Below are 22,199 nucleotides of genomic sequence, written 5' to 3'. Positions count from 1 at the left end.
AGAGTTGATTTGAAAACGAGACTCTGTTTACAAGCTTTCCCAGTAAGCGCCAAGGCAACCATTCCATTTATTTCCCTTTTGGGGGGAACAAGGACGATCCTTCAGCATTTCAGCAAGCCCTACCTACAGTCCCTTTCCTCAGGATGGTGTTATGTGGCACAAATATATTTTAAAATTCTCAAAGTTTTACTTTTGATGTTGGAAAAATGTCACCTTTCTGAGGCAACGGAAGATACTTGGTGTTCAAGACAGCCTTTTTCTGTGCTGAAAAAAATTGATCAAGTGTATCAAAGTTTCACCAGTGCTGCTTTAAGCAGAATAGTGTCAAATGGTTAACTGCTTCTCTCAAATCCTGTTTAGCAACTGTAATTGAGGTGATTCACATATAGGTTTCACATTTTATCTCTACATTTTCCCCATTTTAAAATGTAAAAAAGAGTAGCATTTTTTTTTTTGTCTCAAGTCTCTCATATGATCGCCATGGTAAATGAGAAACTAAACCAAGGCACAAATAGAGAAACCTTTTTTTTTTCATTATTGAAGCAAGATAAATTATAGAAATAAAATAAATGGGTGTAAATTGAGAAAGCATTTGGCTTGGTCTTGACCGAAGAACTTGTCAGTCTGCCTTTGCTGTGTTGTATCATTGTTTTCACTCAGAATTAGGTCAGTCGATACTACCATGTCCCTGTACTTTTGCCCACTTTGTCATTGTTTTCCTTAGCCTGTTATTTTCTACCATCTTAACAGTGGTGTATGTAAAACAACAGCAACACAGGAATATCCCTCCATGTGCCTTTTTAATGATAGTTGGAAACTCTGTACATTTCATTCCTATGATATTTTTACAGTTAAAAAAGCCAAAACACTGGAATCAGACTAAAACCTGCCTTTTTATAACTCTGTGCCACAAATATACCCTAAATCTAGAGCTGACCTAGAAACCAAAAATCTTTCCATTTTAACTCTTATGCAAAAGGTTAGAAGCATTTAATTGAAGTTTATGGGCTACACAGAGAGCTTTAATCTAGATTACAACCATGAACAGCATTTTATCTTAGACTAAGCCCCATATTTAAGGGGCCAAGCCATCATCTTATTTCTTAAGCACAAGATGCTGCCACCTGGAACCACAGAACCACTCGCTGAGGCTTTACTATAAAGGGAGCTTGGATAGCACAAAGCCAGATTTTTCAAGTGTGTTAAAATGTTAAGTGACTTCATGCACAATTATAACGTGTCTGTTTTGTGTGCTTAAAGGTTTTGGTGAAGATTTTATTTTATGCACTAGAGGCCCAGTGCACAAAATTTATGGGGGGGTGGGGGACTGTCCCTCAGCCCAGCCTGCACCCTCTCCAATCTAGGAGCCCTCGGGAAATGTCCAACTGCCGGTTTAGGCCTGATCCCACAGGACAACCGGCAGTTGGACATCCCTCTCACAATGCTGGCTCCCAACTGCTCATCTGCCTGATTGCCCCTAACCTAGTGGTTCTCAACCTTCTGGGCATTAAATACAGTTCCTCATGTTGTGACCCAACCATAAAATTATTTTCATTGCTACTTCATAACTGTAATGTTGCTACTGTTATGACTCGTAATGTAAATATCTGATATGCAGGATGATCTTAGGCAACCCCTGTGAAAGGTCGTTTGACCACCAAAGGGGTCGCGACCCACAGGTTGAGAACCGCTGCACCTAACCACTCTCTTGCCAGCCTGATCAGTGCCTAACTGCTCCCCTGCCAGCCTCATTGCCCCCAACTGCCCTCCCCTGCTGGCCTGGTCATCCCTAACTGCCCTCCCCTGCTGGCCTGATCGCCCAAAACTGCCCTCCCCTCCCAGCCATCTTGTAGAGGCCATCTTGTGCGAGGGCGTGATGGTCAATTTGCATATTACCTCTTTATTATATAGGATTCTTGTTCTCTCAGAGGTCCTGGTCACTATCTTCACATTACTTTGCAGAGTTATTTGACAGACATTAAAGAAAGGAGTGGAAGTTGCCATAGTGATCTGTATTGCCTTTATCTTTGCTTAATAGTACTAAACATTACACAACTGTCATTGAAACACAACTGTCCTTGAAAGATGGCAGGGGAAAATTTTAAAAATCAGGAATTCTGTGTGGGCACCAATGTGCTTACTGAACTCCTTGAAAATAGTGACACTTTATGACATGGTTCCAAATTATGCTAACTTTATTTATGCTGGGGAAAATGCAGAGTAAATTCAAGAGCGTCCAAATTACAAAATGCTTACAATTTTTGAGTTTTAGGTTATGCAATATGGGAACAAAATTGATTTTTTGACCAATCCAGTTACCATTGGAGTTCCCTCCATGATTAAGCAATTTTTAAGAGAAAATAGTAATTCCTGAAGAAGAGAGGTGAACAGATTTAATTTAATGATTTAAGTGTGGCAAATAAAGACTAAATGGGAACTAATATGTATATGTGCACAAGATAATGTGTAGCAACATGCCTAATCTTCTAGAATCCAAAGTATTCCAGAAAGTAGACAAGAGAAAATGGAAGCTCAGAGGGAATATTGGTGCTGAGTCGCACAGTGTATCAGTAATATAGCCCAAATTAGAATCGAACTCTTGTGAGCCCTTGACCCCAGCTTCCTCAGCCACATCACTCACGCTGCTTTCCTACTAACACAGGTTGTGACTGTGATTAAGTAACTTAGCCTGGATCCAAACGCCCAGCCTTAACTTCTGGCCTAAAAATCCATTTGATCATTGGGCATTAACCTGTGGATGGCACAGATATTACACTTTAACATTTCACTTCCTACTCATGGCATAACTAATCTGAGGCAATGACACAATGTGGGGAACCACCTGTGATTCAAATGGACCAGTCCTAAAATTGCAGAAGGGTACATGTTTCTATCCCTAGCTCATCCCAGGGGTGATCTACTGACCTCAAATATCATTTTCTGTATCTTCAACTTCTTATAAACCAATGAATATCAATTAATGTGACACATTACTTATTGTAATGCCTCCTAAATATCAAAAATTCAATCTGATTATTACATTCCTAGATAAAGGGGGTTTTGGGTTTTCCTAATAATATACAATTTACAGCTGCCTGTCTTATATTTCTGTTAGTAGAATTGTAATTAACATTTCCATTTAAAAGCCATATTGACGTGGAATTTTTTGAATTGTTGGCCATGTCTAAATATAAAGCAAAACTTAAAATGCTACTTTTTAATTCAACAACAAAGACAAACGGTTATAGATATGATCAGCTGGGTACCTACTAAGTGGCAGGTACCATGCCATAGAGTTGATATACTGTACTCAAAAACATGTATAGATTATATCTATAGTATTCAGAACAGCCTCAAAAGCTAGCTGTGATCATTCAGTTTTATAGATGGGGAAACTGAAGCTACAAACTTAAGTAGCTTATTCCTAATTAATAACTAGTAAGTGGCAGAGCCAACATTCTAATATGTGAGTCATTTGGGCCCAAGACTGCTGTTCTTTCCAACAGGCCGATCACACCTATAGCTGCCTTTGCAGTCTTAAGGGTAGAGCCTATCCATGCCATACCAAATTCAAGAACATTGTCTTTGTGCTGGAAAGACTGCCTAGGAGTTTTGAAATACACATTTTGAAACACTTATGGTAGAAATCTTAAGAGCTAGAGGCCTTCAATTGTGTTCTTAAACTCCAGTCAAAGTAAATTTTTCCAAAGAATAGATGACGTATAAATAGCTTTCAGGTGGGTTTTTTGTTTAATATTACTTTTTAAGGTATATTAGGAAGAGATTGAATAAGAAGGCAGAAGACTGAAAACTAAATCTCAGTCTGAGCAGCTGTGTGACCTTGGGGCATGTCACTTAGTACAATTAACACTGGGCCTTTGGGGGAGCTGGCTCCTTTTGAGAATCTAATGAACATTTACAATCCCACCAGAAAACAAAAGGCACCTACACACTTTACACCAGTTTCATGGAGTTTATGGACACACAAGCCCTTTGCAGGTCTACTCTGCAATTTAGGAACCCTTGCCTGGTTGTCTTTTGTTCTATTTTCTCATAAAATGAGGATTCTTCCTGCCATTCTTAAAATCCTGAAAGTTGATTCCAAATCCAGAGATGAATAGATAAATAATATGAATAGTAAAATGAATAGTAAATCTTGGACTTTAAGAAATTAGTCCTTTGGAGGGAAAACAGACAGACAAATACTTAAGCCAGAGGGTTTACTCCAGATAGAATTATTGTCTGGTGCGGTGTGTCTCTGCTACCAAGCTAGGTTTAAATGGTTTTGTCTGCAAGAGTTAGAAATGGCAAAGCATCAACCACGTTATGTCTTATGCATTCTTTAACACTAGTGCTTGTTAATCTGATTAAAAAAAGCTTTGTTTATGTTTTTCTCTAGTTTGGGGATATATAGTTAAAGTTCCAAAACATAAATCTATTTCTTTACTTCACCTCTTTAAAGGGTACATTCCTATAAGGGCCCATATGCTTCTCAAGAACTTCTTTCCTATGAAAGCATCCTAGGCTCTGCGTCCTTCTGAAGAGCTTGATGGTAGACGTTACTGTGCCCCGGGTCCCTCATCTGTGCAGCAATAGGCTTAAAATAGTTCTGATCTCCTGAAATTATTAGGATCTAATGAATTAATGCGTGTAAAGCATTTAGAGGAGTGCTTGGCATACAGACAATGCCTGACAAATCTTGGGAACTATTAAAATTATCATTGCTGTATTATGAATTTTATTGCTACTATCACTGAGTCCTTTTATCCTCAGATGGAATTTCTTTTGTATGTGATCTATGGAAAAATTAATACCATCCAAATGAGAAAGCTGCATAGATTTGGAGTACTCTGTGAAGCAAAAGAAAATATTGGTACTTGATAAATGAAAACCAGACCCATAATAGCATTACAGATTTCAGCAGGGGGAAGAATGTGTTCTTTTAAATGGAAATCCGAGATATATCATCTGCTACTTGATTTGCATAATAGGAGCAATTCCAAAAATTCCAACTGTAAATAGTATAGATGATGTTACAACAACTTGATTATTTGTGAGATGGGCAATTTAGCACCTTTAAAGTGAGAAAGTGGCTCACAGGGAATCACGGCCCCTTCGAAAAATCTAATTTTAAAAAGGAAAGAGAGAAAACCACTGCTGTTCCCCTGTACTGTCGCTTCACCATTTGCCACCACACTGAGCCCTGTGTTTATAAGTTGTGTCCTAGCCTCCCTTCTGCAGAGTGTTCTGTGCTGAGTGACTTTCTTCTCATTTAAAGCAGCTGTCAGCACACGGTAACATGTTCTCCGGTTTCACAGGGTACTCATGCTATGCATCCTTTTCTTTCTCCCAGGCTGTATCTAGTAGCCTGATATTTTTTCAATAAGTAAAAGCAAAACCAACCCAGAAAAATAAGTTAATGATATTTTAGTGAATACAAATGTTTGATGTTCAAGCTCCACATGAAACTCTAACATCAAAGAATTTAAATTATTTTCCCCAATAAAGAATTCTTTTTAACAGCTGTCATGTGCAATTTCCCAAGTCAGCTCACTAAATATGATCCCTTTGCTTCCCTTTAGAATCTATTCCTCTCCTTTCTTTTCATCTACCTACCTCCCCAGCTACCTATTTTCTATTTTTCCTGTTAGCCTGTGCACTAGTGAATAGTTCGTGGACACCTGTTGTTTATTATTTTTGCCCTAGAAATTCTGCTTAAACTGAAATTGACTGGAATATATGCCCCATCTGAAATAAAAGGGATAAAAATTATTTTCCCCCTAATTCTCATCCAATTATTGGTTGAGTTTATTTTTCTCATATTGTTCAGAACATCAATCATTGATTCAATAGTTTCCTTAACATTTTTCAGTCTTTCCTTTTCAAGTTAATTGTTTATAGGCATGACATAGTTTAATCCGTTTATTTCAGTGATGTTTTTTTTAAATACGTAAAAGCATCTTTCTCTTTAAGGAGCAGTGCACAGACGAATTTTTCTAGCTTAATTAGTCTTAAATAGAAAGCAAGATCCGACTTAGCCTTTGGAAACTGGGAACCATTTTCCAAGATGCTTACAGCCTGAGTAAAGACAATTGTGAGCAGTTTAAGTAGCACCTCTCTCCTGCATGCAGCCCGGGCCTTGGTGTGGGATCTGTGTGGCTCCGACCTCAGCCCGTACCTGTCCCATTTCTTACCTGAAAGAGAGAATAAGCATTTTTAAGAGATGGCTGGTTGTGTTGGCTTTTTTCTTTACTCTTGTTTTCAGGAAGCTAATCGAACAGTAAATCAGAAAGCTCTGCGAGTTTTTTATCTCCATTTTTCTTTAGTTCAGTTATTGGGATATTTAAAATTTTTATTGTACACCTATGCAGACTGCACTTCATTACTCTGAGGGTGTAGAGAAATCCACAGCTCTGAGGCTGTGGTTGGTGTGACTTCATTGTTAGAATAAAGGCACAGGTTGTACATTGCTGGGAAGATATAAAATAATTATTTTTTGTCCTCTCCATTGATTTTAAAAATATATATATATATATAGATATATATATCTATATCTATATATATATATATATATATATATATATATAGATAGATAGATAGATAGATATCTATATATAGATATATATAAAGAGGCCTTTCAGATTTGGAATTACTTTCCATCAGGATGTTTAGGAATTAATAGGTCTGTTTCATTTCTGTTTGTTATATCGATCTTAAGAATAGCTAATACCCAGCAGTATATTAGAAGTTTCAAATATATAGACGCAGCTGGTTCTCACCGAGGCGTTGTGTAAGGCCAGGATGATAATGCTGCTGTGATACTAGGGTACATGTGATATCTGAGGAGACTCGGGCTCTGCGAGTTTCCTCCGTGCAGACAGAGCTCCTGTCATCACACTCCTTGCTGGATCTGACACCTCACTGCGGCATGAAACCCTGTAATAATTGCAAAAGTCTGATGTGGCTGAGAAGGTATTCGGTGCTGGCCCAGAGGGCTCCCCAGCTACAAAAGCGGTGCGGATACGTCCCCAACACTTGTAGCTAATCTTGGAATACATTCAAAGACAATTCAATTGCCCACATCCTTCCCTGGGGACACTGTGGCAACCCAGCCACTCCGCAGTGCAGACATAGAGAAAAACTATGGGTGGAACATAAGTGGATGCAGGGTTCATACATTGGAAGTTGCTCACTCCCCCATGAATATTCACCGAGATGAGCTGCAGTGCCCATAGAGCCAGGCACACTTCTCAAAACCTTGCCCTGGGTACTATAGAAACGGAGGGGGATTTGCCAAACTGAGGTTCCATCTGGGGATGTCATGGCAGATGATGCACTGTGCCTTGGTGAGAAGCATTTGTTTTCTAAGACAAAGAAAGTCCTTCATTTTGCTCTTCCTACTACAGCCGTGGGTGGCTGCCATGGTGCTAGTGAAGGGGAAAGAAAGCCTGTAGTCTTGGAATTAAATAAATGTATCCATAGTAAGTTTTATTAGGTTTCATTTTTCCATTCTCCTCTAGTTTGCTGCTGTGAGCAAACAAAGTAAGATTTTTTTTTCTGCATTGTGAATTGTAAAAATTTCAATCTAGGCCTTGACCGACAGTTCACTGTTGTTCGGTGGGGTTTTATTTGTTTGTTTGTTTATTTGTTTGTGTATGGTTTGCGCATTGAAGGGGACATTATTTACTGAATAAAAGGTAGCTTTTAATACATTTTTAATTTAATGAAACCAATATAAAAATAAAAAGAATCATGGAACTCATGTGGGGAAAAAATTAGCCTTTGTGCTTTATTTGAACTTGAGTACTTCTGTCTTACAACAGGGAATAAACTAGTTTATCAAAACCAATTTATTTTTTATGCAAACTTTACTAAGGATTTGTAGAAGTGAAAGAAAATAACTGTAGCTGGGGTTTGATGCCACGCTGAGTTGGAGTAAAGTCAACCACTCAGCTGAAGGCTCATCGCCAGCTCTGCAGAGCAGGCCCTTAACTAGCGTTGTTTTCTGCTAATGTGGATGTGATATCCTAGGAACTTATCTCTTGTCTATATCAATTAGCCTGTGGTCATTGGTTCTGTTATATATTGTTTTGCTTAAGCATGCAGAACCTATGGAAGATGATGGGTGAGGCTTATAGCCATGTAGCAACGTGTCCCCAGGAGCCATGGATGGACCTCTGCCTTTCCTCCAGCGCTGCCTTATTCTCACCTCAGGAGAGCTCTTTCCCTGAACAGACCACCTACTAGCCTAGTCCCACCACCTTCTCTTGTTTTTGAATTTGTTTGTTTTGTACCCACCAGATTCTAATCAAAATTGGAAGCATCAGTCACACACACACACACACACACACACACACACACACACACACACACACCTCATCTGAGCACATCAGAGGTAGAAGCAATAGAAATCAGCTTGAAAGAGAATGTTCCTACCTAATCTGAGAGACACAAAGCCTCTATTCATCTTAAAATAACTTCACAGAGATTTCCAAATCCAAGAAGGCTAAGAATACTACCGGGAGACATCTTATTTTAGAACTCAAAAGGACTTGAGGGAATCAATTTGTGCAACATGCCTTGTTTAGCAGATAAGCAATCAACGGTCTGGACAAGTTGAACAGCTGCCCAAATGGCAAAGAGCAAACTGCCAGTGGCCCAGGCAGGAGTCCCGTTTCCTAGTCAAGTTCTCTAAATTTTTAGCAAATGCTTAGTGTCCCAAGGCTTCAAAAGGCACACAGGACTTCCTTACAGTGACAAGTAATACAAAAGTAGATGCATTCTCCTTATGATTACCTAATTTGACATCGATAGAATAATTCATATATTATTTTTAGTCTCTTTTCCAATTAACATCGGGGCATAAGGCCTTATTATAAAACATATAATTTTAAATACTCCTCAGCAAGAGAAATCTTTTCTTAAAAAATTATCTACTGACTTGAAAAATCAGATGCAAAGCAAGTTGGTTTGTTTTTTTGGGTTTTTTCTGTTTTGTTTGTTTTTAGTAGATCCATTTGGTTCAATTGGCCCTCCTCAAGTAAATACACAAAAGAAAACCTTATTTTAACCCAGTCATGACAAAACAATTCATATAGTATATTCTTTAACATTGCCAAATGTTTTCAAGGTCTTAAAGCCTTTTTTTAGTATATTATTCATCACAAATATTCTTTTGAGCAGAATAGCTTCGTTTTACCAAGGCTTCCTCCCCTTCTGTTACTATTCAAACACATGTAGGAACAAAGTCAGGGAGCCCTGTTCTATTCATCCCAACCTTAGATGAAGAAGAAGAGTGAGCCCCTTGCATTTTGAACTCGCGATAACATTTTCCAAGTTCTGCAGGCAGTTAAAAGAAGAGTGGATCTCAAAGTCCATGCCCCGGCTAATTTTTCCACAGAGAGCTATAACCAGCAATCCCCAGCAAATAAAAGGGGAGCCTTTAACTGGCCGAATTCTGTTGGAATAGCTGTTTGCTGTGGCTTGTTATGCATTGAGAATATAGAAGCCCAACTCTACTAATCTTTCACCTCATCACGACCTTTGTTAGTCTTAGAGACTTGGGTTTTACAGCTCCAAGTTTAGTTTATCTGAGACACAAAGGCCCAATAGAAACCATATAAGTAATATTTTTAAGCACCACAAGAGAGAATAGTTCAGTAACTGATGAAATACGTGCGACACAGGAATGGGGGATACTGGTGTAATATGAATCCAAGATCTAGCCCCCACTTTCTCACTCGCAAATGAGAATGATAAGCATGACTGGTGTTGGAACTGTTTACAGGACTATTAATTGGAGAGTACATGTAAAACAAGACATGGGAATTTATTAAATTTATAAATATAATAAACCTATGGATTCCTAGGAAAGATCAACTTTTAGACCCAAGTTATTCTTGAGCAACGACATTAATACTGACTCTAAGCAACAGTAAGAGTCCTAAGATTTTTCCAAAAAGACAAGCAGCATTATCATAGTATTGAACAGAGGTCTCCTTCACTCCAAGAAATAAAATTAACCAGCTAATTTATAATAATTTGGTATTCTTTCAGTACTCTATTATAATTTAGGTTTCTATCTATCATAGCCCCGGAGGAATTCAATTAATTTTCACACACTTCTCTTAGATTAGAAGTGCACTCTTATTAGTGTTGCATTAGCAGATGCAAATCATTGTCCAGATAAGGCAGGGGACTGAAAAATAAATAAATAAATGTGCGTGACTTGGAGAAGATCACCCCAAAACGATGCAAGCACTTTGCAGACCCAGCCTCCCGGCGGAAACCTCACAATCAGTAGCTACTGAAGAAGCATTTCACGGCTCCCACTTGGAAAGCCAGTCTGTGAAACTCCCTTCCCGCTGCCCCCCAGCAGGCCAGGGTTGGTTGAAAACTTTTTCAGAATATGGTAAGTTGAAAACTAAGGCCTCGTCGACTTAAAACCACGCTGCTTTGTAACTTTCACTTCCAATCTGGAGTTCATATTTTTAGAAGGGCAAGCCACCACCCTTTCGAAAATCTTTTTTCATTCATCTTTCCACACAGCCTGTTATGTTGGGTTGCATGAATGTAGGCCACATTAGATCTGCGGGCGTCTAGAGAACAAAGCCCTCTCTCACTTCTCCACGTTGCAAAGGACATGGAGAGAGAACTTACATGGAACGTCATTTTGCCCAAGTGGGTTAAGGGATTTGCGGGAGGATGCTTTCATTTCAGGTGCAACCTCCTTAGAGAAACGGGTCCAAACGGAAGAGGCGCCTCAGCATTCTTTCAGGATGCAAACATTAGCCTAATAATTACCTCTACCAACTGCTGAAATGTTGTTTTTCATTCTCTTCTTTTCAAAATGTCAAATCCCAAATTCATAAAGCATTTGGTGAGACAGTATTGATCCCTGGTGCCTCAGAGTTTTCAGGCAGAAGTTTTGTATTTTTATTTCTGGGAAGTGCAATCATTATGCAGTAGCAACCCATTCACCCTAAAAATTAATAGTAACTTATTATTCCAACTTGAGCAGTAGGTCTGAAAACAGTTCCCTGCCTCATCACTCAGTGTTGGACCGGCGTGGTTCCCTGGCTTTAGATCAAAGTCTCGTGCCCATCACCCCCTGTCCTCAGCACCATCGTTCAAACACAGCTGTGATCCTTGATGAAGATGACATGGCCGTGTCCGGCTGATGTATTTTCTGAGTCATTAACCCGGATTTCTCCATTTTGAATTTTGGAAAAAAGTTTTGAGTAATGTTCGCAGCTGAGTGAGGGCCGTAGCCGAACACCTTTTTATGAGTTTTTAAACGTTACTAACTGCTACATTAAAATTTCGAAAGTGGGCTTTTCCTGTGTTATAGATTTATTGTTGCCTCAGAAACAAATATTGTGGACATGTAGATGTGTTGCCTCCCAGTAGCTGTAACCTGAGGACTTTATTTAAACTGTCCTTTGAATCTACAATAATGCCGTGTCAGGGCGGAATAGGATCTTTATCAACAAAGGGCTGCCAGAATCCCAACTGTTTCTTGAGTGGCTGTAATAGATGAATAATGTTACAACCAACTGAGCAAAAGCCTTTTTGCTCAAAAGGCTTTTCACTGATGCCGGTGGTATTCTACATCCATGTGTTCCTCTCGAAGCTCAGTAGTTTCCATCTGACTTTCATTACGTTTCTTGAGAGGATCAGTTTTACAACTGGAGTCAGAAAATCACTCAAAGTAATTGAAAGTGGCAATCAGTGAAATATAATAATTTTAGCTTGGGAACAGCATATGTTTCATTATAAAGAAAATATTTTTTCCACAAACCCAAGACCCATGTTTTCCCAGAGCAAAAAAGGGACCATGTGCACGTTCTAACACTGCCTCCCATGTCACGGTTATATCACTGGAAAGTGCTCGTCCCCCTCCAGGAGTGGCAACTTGTTACCTCCTGAGGAAATCTATTCCCTTTCTGATTATATTAAAATTTAAAATTCTAATTTAAAATTCTTTATTATATTGGAGATAAACTCCACATCCCTGCAGTTATATCCTTCAGAGTTGAAAAACGTGGGTTTCAACAGAGTAAACCTGAACCTCTCTTCAGATACACATGGGCAGATCTTACCCCCAACCCTTGCCCTTGCCTTTGCCAAGTTGTACTGTATATTCCTTTCTTATATGGAATAGATTTCATCTTCTTAATCACTCTGGCCACTCTCCCTGGAAGAAGTGCAAACTTGCCCATATTTCTCTTAAAGGCATTATTCTGAGGGAAAATTAGACTTTCAGTCAGAATATCTGCATTAAATTATAGCTCTGCTACTTATTAAATGTTGTAACTGGAGAAAATTATTTACTCTTTTTGTCATTAGGAATAGCACAGTTGAATAAGATACATGATCTGGAGGTCAAAATGGGCAATAAACAAGCCAACAAACAAATATGTAATTACAGTTTGTAATATATAATGTATTACCATTGCCAAGGGAGTCAGAATTGCCAAGGGAGTCCTGTGGTCCCGAGGTGCAAAGGGCAGGCCTTCTGAGATGGAGGCGAACATTTTACAATGGGAAGGAGACAGGGTGTGTTCCAGGGTGTGGGATGGCACTACAGTAAGAGAGCATTGTTTTCTCAAATGAAGCAGAGTCTAGAGTTTAGAAGCTTAGAAGGTGAAGGGAATGAGATTAGTCTGGAGAAGGGCAGAGCCTTGTTGTCATTGTTGAGCATGTGAATTTTATTTGAAGTGTACAGGGAAGCCATGGTTGGGTTTGCAGAAGAGATGTTACAGTGTCTGAATTATGCCTTTAAAAATTGCCCTCATGCTAGATGGAGAACAGACTGCAAAGGATAAAAGTAGAAGTGGGACAACCAATTAGGAGGCAACTGTCATAATCCAAAGAGAGGTTCCTGTGATACAACAAACCCATGAGGTTTAAACGAGAAGCAATACTCTGCAGAGGTTAGGACAAAGTCATAGCAGACTGCCTATCTATAATTAAACCAGACCCCACCAACTCCAGCAAGTTTTCAAATGTTGTGCTTCTCAGTTTAATCTTCTGTGAAAGGAAGATCATCACAGGACTCACTTTATAGAGTCGTTGTGAGGATTAAATGAGTTCCCTGTTTGTGAAATCTGCAGTGAATTCTTCACCATTACGACATGCTGTATCACATTTTTCAGTCCCGGGCATTATTTTACTTAGGTTTTGTCTGGGAAAGAGGAAGAGAATGAGTGAGGAATGGGACCAGATAGTTGTTTGTTCTCCTTTACAAGCTCTGCTTTGCTCATGCAGTGGGAAAAGACAATGTGAGAAAAGGCATTCTGTGGGCACTCTGTTGTGTTGTTCTTTCTTTGGTAGTCCCCCTGTCATTTTATAAAGACCTAACAACTCAGACATTGCATTTGTTTAATTCTGTTAGACCTGTTTTGAATCTTGCTTAGAACCCAAATTCTAATACATCACTGTGAGTCCTCTAGAGCAGTGTGGAACAGCAATGGACAATGCCGTTAGGCTGTCTCCCAGGTTATTTCCTCTTGTGATACGCTCACTTAGTTGAATAACATTCCTCCTTTACAGGCATCCCAGGAAGTGACTATGTGAATGCCAACTACATAGATGGTTACAGGAAGCAAAACGCCTACATTGCAACACAGGGATCTCTCCCTGAAACATTCGGGGACTTTTGGAGAATGATATGGGAGCAACGGAGTGCCACAGTTGTCATGATGACAAAACTAGAAGAACGATCCAGGGTAAGAATAAATATCTGCCTCTTCCCTCTGAAAAATCTTCCCTTAGATACTCCCAATGTTGCATATTTTATTCTGTTCAGAATCCAACCTTAAGCTCTGACCTTCCGACTGACATTATTGTGAATAGGCATCAACAACTCTGATCCAACCATTCCTCCACACTTCTGAGTCTTTCAAAAGTGAAATTCTTTCATGTTACAATGTGTGCGATCCCTAAAACAAACAAAAAATTATTACTCAAAGAAGTAGATTACTTGGTTAGGGAAAATAGTTATTAGCTTGCACTAACTCTTTCAAAAACATTCATCGAACACACAGACTTTGGGGGAGAATTTCACCAAAATCTGCTTCCCAGTATTTTTAACTTTTCGTTTCCCACAATCTGAAGCATAAGATCTAAAATCATGTGACACAGGCTCTTATTTAAATTATTCAAATTGTGTAAATTAACTCGGAAGCCAGAAAAATAAACATGTAGAGGGTATTTTGCTAGTTTAGCCTTCTCCAAAATGAGAAGATTTTAATAATATAGTCATTGCTTATAAGGTCCAAGGAAGGAGTTGCAGCCATCATATGGATCTAATAGTATGGTACATAGCACGTTAGTTAAATGCTGCTGATTTGCGAAACCAAAACATAATGGGTAAGCCATATTCCCAGGAAAATAAGCAGATATTGTAGCCAACTGATGAAAGTCAATACTATTTTTTTTTTTGAAAGTCAATCTTTAAATCTTAAGAATTTAATGAAGTCTCTGAAAAATCGCTGAAGAGGACAGTACCTCTCGCTGAAGAGCAGGACATGCGGGGGAGAGTTTGAAACCACCACTGAGAGGTCTCTCAGAGTGGTCACAGCAGCCCCCCCGTGGATATGCAGAAGGAAGCCAAGCCCCACCTCCCCGTTTGCTGTGTGATAGCTGAGACTTTCCAGATGGTCCAAGCGCAGTTCACGGCAGCTTCTCTCAGCCTCGGTCTGCATGTGACAGAAGAGGTGAAAGCTGCCACGAGGATTTCTAAGGAAAAAGCTCAGACTTAGGAAAATACAAAAAGTCCCAGCTGTTACCTTACAGATAAGGAGTGGAGCAGTAAAAAGAGATGTTCCACAACTGGTTGTGCAAAACTAAAAAATAAAAATAAAAAATAAAAAATCAGATCTTTTTACAGCATGTGGATTCTATAGACAAATTGAAATATTGTCTGAAATGAATTGTCTGAAATAAAAAATTGTTATGACTCTGAAGACAAGTATCTTTACATGCTAATGCCAAAAGATATAAATGGACCTATTATTGATTTGTACTTAGGGTACCCCTTATACCGCAAGCCCTTTCTTTAACAACAACCCCCTACCCCAGTGGCCGGCAAACTGCGGCTCGTGAGCCACATGCGGCTCTTTGGCCCCTTGAGTGTGGTCAGGAAGTTTCAATCGCACTGTACTTGCGCGCCCGCATGTGGTATTTTGTGGAAGAGCCACACTCAAGGGGCCACAGTTTGCCAACCACTGCCCTACCCAAATGATTCTTGAATAAACCTGTTAATAATTATAACAGTGTCAAACACTTATTAGGTAGATTGCTATTTCTCAACCACCCTCTGAGATATATACTACCACGATCTCCACTTTATATATGAGTAAACTCTGGCTAAAACATTCCAGAAGGTCACCCAAGGGGGCAGTATTAGGAATTGAAGACACAGTCTGAATCCAGAACATACGTGCTTTACCATTGGTCCATGCTGCCTGGTAACACTTCTGTGAAGCTGAGACAGCTAAACGCTTCTACTTTGGCATGCATGTAAATCCAACCTACCAGGACCACTCTGCTGGGAGAGACCGGCTGGTAACAAGCAGTCATTTGCAAAAGCTGTTTTCAGTAAAACACACATTTTATCTTGACACTGCAGGCCTTCATTAAACTATGCACAGAAACTTGTTTTGAAATAACCAAATGAAATTCTTCCCCTTTTCTCCCTAATTGCTTCTAATAATAAAGTTAGTTCTCACTGGCCCCTCTGCCACGGCGGCATCTGATGGTAATGAGCAGTTCTTGACGGAAGGCATTGTGACTTCAATACCTGCGGTTTATCTTTATGTTGCAGGCTACTCCCCCCACCCCCCACTTTAGACAGAGGAACTTATTTGGAAGTCACTAAAGGAACCTCTGTTTCCCTCCCTTCATTAATTACTCTTTGCTCTTGCAAGTTAGCTTTCTCTTTGTTAAATGGCCTAAAGGAGGCCAATTAAAATGCTGTCTTGTGATTTTTATTCTGTGGTGATTCAGCCTGTACCCAAACTTGTGATGACCTGCATAAGCCAATACTGAGGAATTCCAACCCTTATCAATCTGCTCATAGCAATGAGCCCTGATCCCTAAAGCACCAAAGACCTTTGTTCTCTAGCCTGGAACACTTGAGAATAAATGACCAAATGCAACAGAGAGATCTGGTGCCCCAAATTATGTCACCTGTTCTTCCGTCTTTCTCCTTCACATCCATCCACCTCACCTTTTCCCTATGAAGTGTCTTCTTCACCTAAAGTCTTAGGGAGAAAGGGCTAGGCATTCCTGGATTCTCAAACAAGACCTTGGATTGAGTTTCACTGTAAAAACAATATTGTATAGTGGTTGGTTGTTGCTGAAATATATAGCTCCATACTTGAGGAACTTTGTGGCTTATGTGGCTGGCCTGAAGTCTCAATGAATTCTCAATTCCCAGCAGCCAGCTTCAAAGCAGACCTTTAAACTACTTTGGCTTTAGTTAGGAATTGCCTATAGTCTCCCCTCATAAATGGAGGTGGTCCGGGTAGTTTAAATGAATCGCCTCTCCAAGGGCTGAAACCTAAAAGTTTCTTAATTTGATTAAGGCTCAGGTTCTTGAAATAATATTCATCTCCTTGGTACATGGGGGAAAGTGTGTGAGTGTGTGTGTGTGTGTGTGTGTGTGTGTGTCTAAACACTTATGTATATTACAAGTATGTAGGAATACATGTTGACTGGAGATTTGGGGTGGAGATGAGAGAAGAAAAGGAAAGGGAAGAGAGGATAACAATGTTACACAAGACTCTGGGACATCACCGTCAGAGAAAGGGGAAGCTACAAGACAGTTCCAAGTAGGGCTGTCTCACAGTTAAATGTCTAGGTTTAGATTAAGATTCTAGTGCTTATTCACTATGTAATAATGAGCAATTTACTAGAGTTTTCAAAGTCTCATTTCTCCTTTTTGACTTGCATGGAAGGATTTCTGTGGGTATTGACTGAGATAAAGAATGTGACAAGATGGCTCAATGACTCTCAACTATTATTATTTGGTTTGAGAGAGAGAAGTTGGAGGCTTTACCATTACAACTTTACTTCCTCCTAAAGCTGTCTTCCAAATAATTAAATTTTTTGTTTCCAAATGAAATGAGTTTGATTTTCTGTGATTGACAGTGAATCCTAACCAAGTTCATAGAGTCACTGCACATGGCGGATCCTGCCAACTTTTCCTAGTGTAACACACCCATGCATTATGGTCCAGAGGAGTGTAGCTGAGAACATGGGCATTTTGTGTGGGGGTTTTTGTACTTGCCTTTCCCCAGGACAGACTCTCCAGAATGGATGCAGAAACTCATTCTTCAGTCTGCAAACAGACCATGGCTACTGTGGCTGCTACTTCCATTGCAGCCATATCTTGAAGGAATCCTACATAATAAAAGGCTAATACACAAATCAGCCGAATGGTGGAACAACCTTGGGGTGTGGGCCTAAGCTGTCAGTCGGACATCCCCTGGGGGCTCCCAGATTGTGAGAGGGCAGAGGCCAAGCTGAGGGACCCCCCCACACCACCACCACCAGTGCACAAATGTCGTGCACTGTGCCTCTAGTACAATATAAAAATAGTGAGTGATATTGATATGAGTTACATGTGGTAATAATTGTCAGTAAAGTCCATGTATTTTAGATACCACGTTTCTTACCCATTCTTTTATTTAAAATATATTTTTATTGATTTTTTATAGAGAGGAAGGGAGAGGGATAGACAGTTAGAATCATCGATGAGAGAGAAACATCAATCAGCTGCCTCCTGCACACTCCCCACTGAGTATGTGCCCGCAACCAAGGTACATGCCCTTGACCGGAATCGAACCTGGGACCCTTGAGTCCACAGGCCAACGCTCTCTCCACTGAGCCAAATTGGTTAGGGCATCTTCCCCATTCTTATTTACTTGATGATGCTAGGGAATTCTCTACTTAAGACCTATTACCTGTTTTTTCCAGCTTTCTGTTTTGCCCAGACTTGGCTCACTCTTACCTTGTCATTCTGGCCTACTGTTGATAAAGCAGCTTATAACCCTTGCAGAGCTACAACAGCTGATTCACACAAAGGGCCACTGGAGTCATTAGCAGGTGTTAGAAGTTTAGTTGGCCTTTTGTGAGGGAACTGAGCACTCTTTGGTTTGAATGACTAAAGAAGGTCTTTAGTCCTGTGAGGTATGACTTAGGACTTCAGTTGGCCACTTGAAAACTTAAGTTCTTTGATTTTCAAATAATATTATTCCCCCTATTCAGTTAGGATCTCAAACCTACCTGAAAAGACTATTTGTATGATAAATACACTGTTTTCAACCCCAAAGAGGAAATGTGTATTATAGATTGAGTGTTTTCTATGAGTGTCATTCAGATAGATAAAGAAAATAAAATAAAAGGCTAAAATCTGGAGATTTTTAAGTTAAAATATGATTGCTGCCTGAAATACAGGTCAGTCTAAAGCCTTGTAAAATGTACTATGACATGAGATACGGTTAGTGGGTTTTATTCCACAGTTTCCATCCTTTTTTGCCAAATGCTCTCAAGTTCTGCGTAGTCCATTGATTCTGTAGAAGATCATTCTGGTGCCCTAGAATGTGGTCTCTAATTGTTTCCATGCTTCATAACATGCCAGTAAGCACATGAATTGGTTTGGGCAACCACATGTAGGGGGGAAAAGTTCGGAAAAAATGAAACATGGTAAGGGAGTAAAATATATACAGCTGGGAGTTCCACTCCAAGGTTGTTATTTGTGGGCAACTGGGACACATGATTGGCAGTCTCACTTGAAGAATTGGAGTCTCCAAGGTGGGATTTGCCAAGGTGATTCCTGGCCCAGGAAGTTTTATTGTTTTGTTGATGAGTGTCCACTTTTTTTTTCTTCCTTTATTTACTTTTGACTGCTTCTCCTCTGCTTTGTTCCCCATGTGAGGTACACAGGTCAGAGGGAATGGGCAAACCTCATGCTTGACAAATCCTTAAGCAGCCTTGCTTAGTGTTAGAAGCTGAAATGGCTTATTTGGCTTTCACTAGTTCTCACCTTCTCAGGGGCCTGCCTTCAATTGCTGCCCAGAGTTGACACTCCTCGTTGATTCTGTGTCTTCCAAGCTTTAGAGTGGGAGTTGGTTCACTTAAAGAGCTGTGACTGTGGCGGTACTTAGTGCCATAAATGTTGAGGATGGGGAGTGAAATTTTGACAGTCAACAAATAGGATGTGATTCATGATTTATTTATCATCCACTGTGAGCCACACTGATGTGTAGTATTAGCATAGGGAGAGACGTGATTTCCAAGCTAGCTAAATCCTATTTTCTGTTTTGAAATAGAGTATCTTGAGTATCTTGAAAACCATTTGATGGTATTCATTGCTAGAGCAGATCAAATGTTTTGTGCATCGTGACTTTTGTTCATCTTCGGCCAGAGAGTGATCAAAGTTCTCTATACTAAGTTAGGGAATTAGAGTATGGAGATTTGGCATTTGGCCAGTGGAACACTTCTGACCTTGGTGACCACTTGCTCTTCCTATGTCCTCGCCAGTCTTTGAATGTCACTTTAGTAAATTTCCCCTGAATGAGACTGAAGTTGGGATGGAGACACACATTTGGTTCTATGGCCTAAAGTCAAGACGGCAATTGCAGGCAAAAATCTAAAAAAAAAAAAAAAAAAATAGAGATGCTGGTCAAACGTTTTCTTGTTTTCCTGTAAAACAAATCTTGAGATTCTTTTCAGATTGCGAGGTCATGTGGGGTTAAATGAAGGCAGAATCCGGTTGAAGATTACAAATGGTAGTGTTATTGTTTTCCTTGTCGTTATCGGTTTGGGATGGCCCAGCCTTGGCCAACGGCAGACTAATTCTTGGCCCCTCTGGTTTGTCAAGGTTTGGTAGGTTTAATGGAGAACAAATGCTTTCCAAATGCCAGGCCTGTGTCCTCTTCCAAATAAAACTGGAAGCGCCAAAGGCCTTGAACATTTAATTTCTCCAACTGCAGCCTGAAGCACTGCCTATCTAGAGCAGCAGAAACTGCTTTTTCCTTGAGCAGCTATAGGAACGGCAGTACAAACATTGCCTTTGGAGTCTGCGTGATGTATGGGATTGTTTTTGAAAAGTGTTGGATACCTAATGTAAATAGGACACAAGCAACAAAAAGGATGATGCTCGAGTTGGCAGCCTAACGGATGTTTGGCTCCTTATCTGGCAAGTCCCATACTCTTGGTTTTCTCTTGTCAACAGACATAGTGTCAGATAAAAGAAAAAGAATCCCACCAATTGCCTGTTGTTTGTTAGCTTCCTGGATTTTCTACCTCTTTCCCACCCTGCCTCCTCTATTTACAATGGAAGCCAACAGATTCTGGCTCAGAACATTCCTAGCAAAGTGAGTTGGAGGCATCACAGCCTAAAGAAAGAGCGGGACTTGGAAGAGGAGATAAAACTGGACCCTGATGACTTCTGCAAAGCCCTTTTCCTTCTCTGAAGCCGTGTTTATAGCCATCCCAGGCTGGATTAGGTCATTTTAAGGTTTTGGGAAGTATAGATTGGTCTCTAGTCTCAGGCAAGGCTGATGTTTAGCTGGTATGCATCAGTGCAGTTGTACTGATTGTTAAAATACTGGCTGGTGTATGGAAATACCTTTTTATTGAAACTTTGTGCCACTAGTGATATTGCTCAGTGGTAAGGATGCAGGCATGTTTCTGGGCCAGTGGCAGCCACTGGGAAGACCAGGGCAGAAGCAGAGGTGGCAGCAGGGCTGTGTGGAGCACCCAGCCACTGCCAGGAATGATTAGAACCCAGGCGCAAACACGAAGGACTCAAGCCAGACCCGGCCACTGCAAAGGGGCATTTCACAGGATTGTCCTCTACTTACAATACAGAAACGGGAGAGGTAATGACACTCCGTGTAATGGGAGAAGTCATTGGAAAAGTTTAGTGCAGCAACTCTGTTAACTTTCGGCAGACACATTTTCTTAGTCTGTTCGGGCTGCTCTCACAGAATACCATGGACTGGGCAATTTATAAACTACAGGCATTTCTTTCCCACCATTCCAAAGGCTGGGACGTTTAAGATCAAAACACTGGCAGAATCAATGTTTGTTGAGGATCTACTTCCTGATTCATAGACAGCTGCCGTCTCACTATGCCCTCAAGTAATGGGAGGGGCGAGAGGGCTCTCTGGGGTCACTCTTTGGAGGCACTGATTCTGTGCCACGGGGGCTTAACTCTCTTGACTTAACCTCTCAAAGGCTCCATCTCCTAATACCATCACACAGGGAATTAGATTTCAGCATATGAATTTTAGGGGGACACAAATGTTCAGTCTATAGCACACATAAAACAAAAAGAATGTCCATTCTTTTGAATTAACAAATGGTTTGGAAAATGTTAGAATAATTCAATGAACCAATAAGCAGTTTTATGATACATAATTTGGTTTATTTAGAGAATAATATTTTTCAACTTTATAGTTTTTTTTATGAAAAGCTATTACTTCACTGGTAGTAAAATTCTTTAACATTACTCTCATTTCAGGTTTTCCATTGCCCTTGATCTTTCACCATATTTTGGTCAGCAAAGAGCAAATGAAAAGGGAAATAAAACAGATGGTTTTGTTAAGAGACAATAGAATCATTGAGGTGATCACTGTCCTTATCGTGAAAAATTAAGTATTAAAACTGGTCTTAAAAACTTCCAAAAGAGATATTATAACCTAAGAAATAAACAGTTTAGCATATAACTTTTTTCTGTCCCCTAAAATATATCCTAACATTTCTCTAAAACTGTCTCTTACTTTACTGGCCCTTTTTAAATAGGTGTTGATAAGTGTGTGTTAACATTTCCTCACTTCCAATAACAACTTTGATTTGTGCTATCGAATGTTAACATACTTCTGTCACAGGAGAATCCTGTACCCAAACTTATTAGATATTGATTTCCAGTCACTTTCAGCAGCAGTCATGTTGCCCATACATCATTCATTGTCTGTCCTATGTCCTTCTTTGGCAAAATAATCCGGCCCCAGGCAGACTTCTCAGAGTGCCATGTGGCAAATGCATTTGGTATCCGTGATGCTGGGACCCTTCGGAGGTCTTGGTTCGTTACATTTGGAATTGGGATGCTTGGCCATGCTGCCACACTCAATAAGTCTTTATTAACTGGAAAGGAGGAGGTTTTAGTTTCCCAAAATTTTAGC

At 40.0% G+C, this 22,199-nt stretch overlaps 1 protein-coding gene across 25 annotated transcripts in view; it reads left to right on the top strand.

Moving 5' to 3' along the window:
• The window catches only part of PTPRD (protein tyrosine phosphatase receptor type D), a 1,393,726-nt gene that overhangs the window by 1,318,441 nt on the left and 53,086 nt on the right, over positions 1-22,199 (top strand). For all 25 annotated transcript variants that reach the window (XM_036331134.1, XM_036331158.1, XM_036331156.1 and 22 more), the window contains one exon: positions 13,555-13,730. In XM_036331134.1, the coding sequence (XP_036187027.1) occupies positions 13,555-13,730 (176 nt within the window). The remainder of the gene's footprint in view (positions 1-13,554; positions 13,731-22,199) is intronic.

Source organism: Myotis myotis, unplaced genomic scaffold (assembly GCF_014108235.1).
Source record: "Myotis myotis isolate mMyoMyo1 unplaced genomic scaffold, mMyoMyo1.p scaffold_m19_p_12, whole genome shotgun sequence".
Lineage (NCBI taxonomy): Eukaryota > Metazoa > Chordata > Mammalia > Chiroptera > Vespertilionidae > Myotis > Myotis myotis.
The sequence above is the reverse complement of the archived record's forward strand: the minus strand, read 5'-3'. Positions and strand labels throughout refer to the sequence as shown.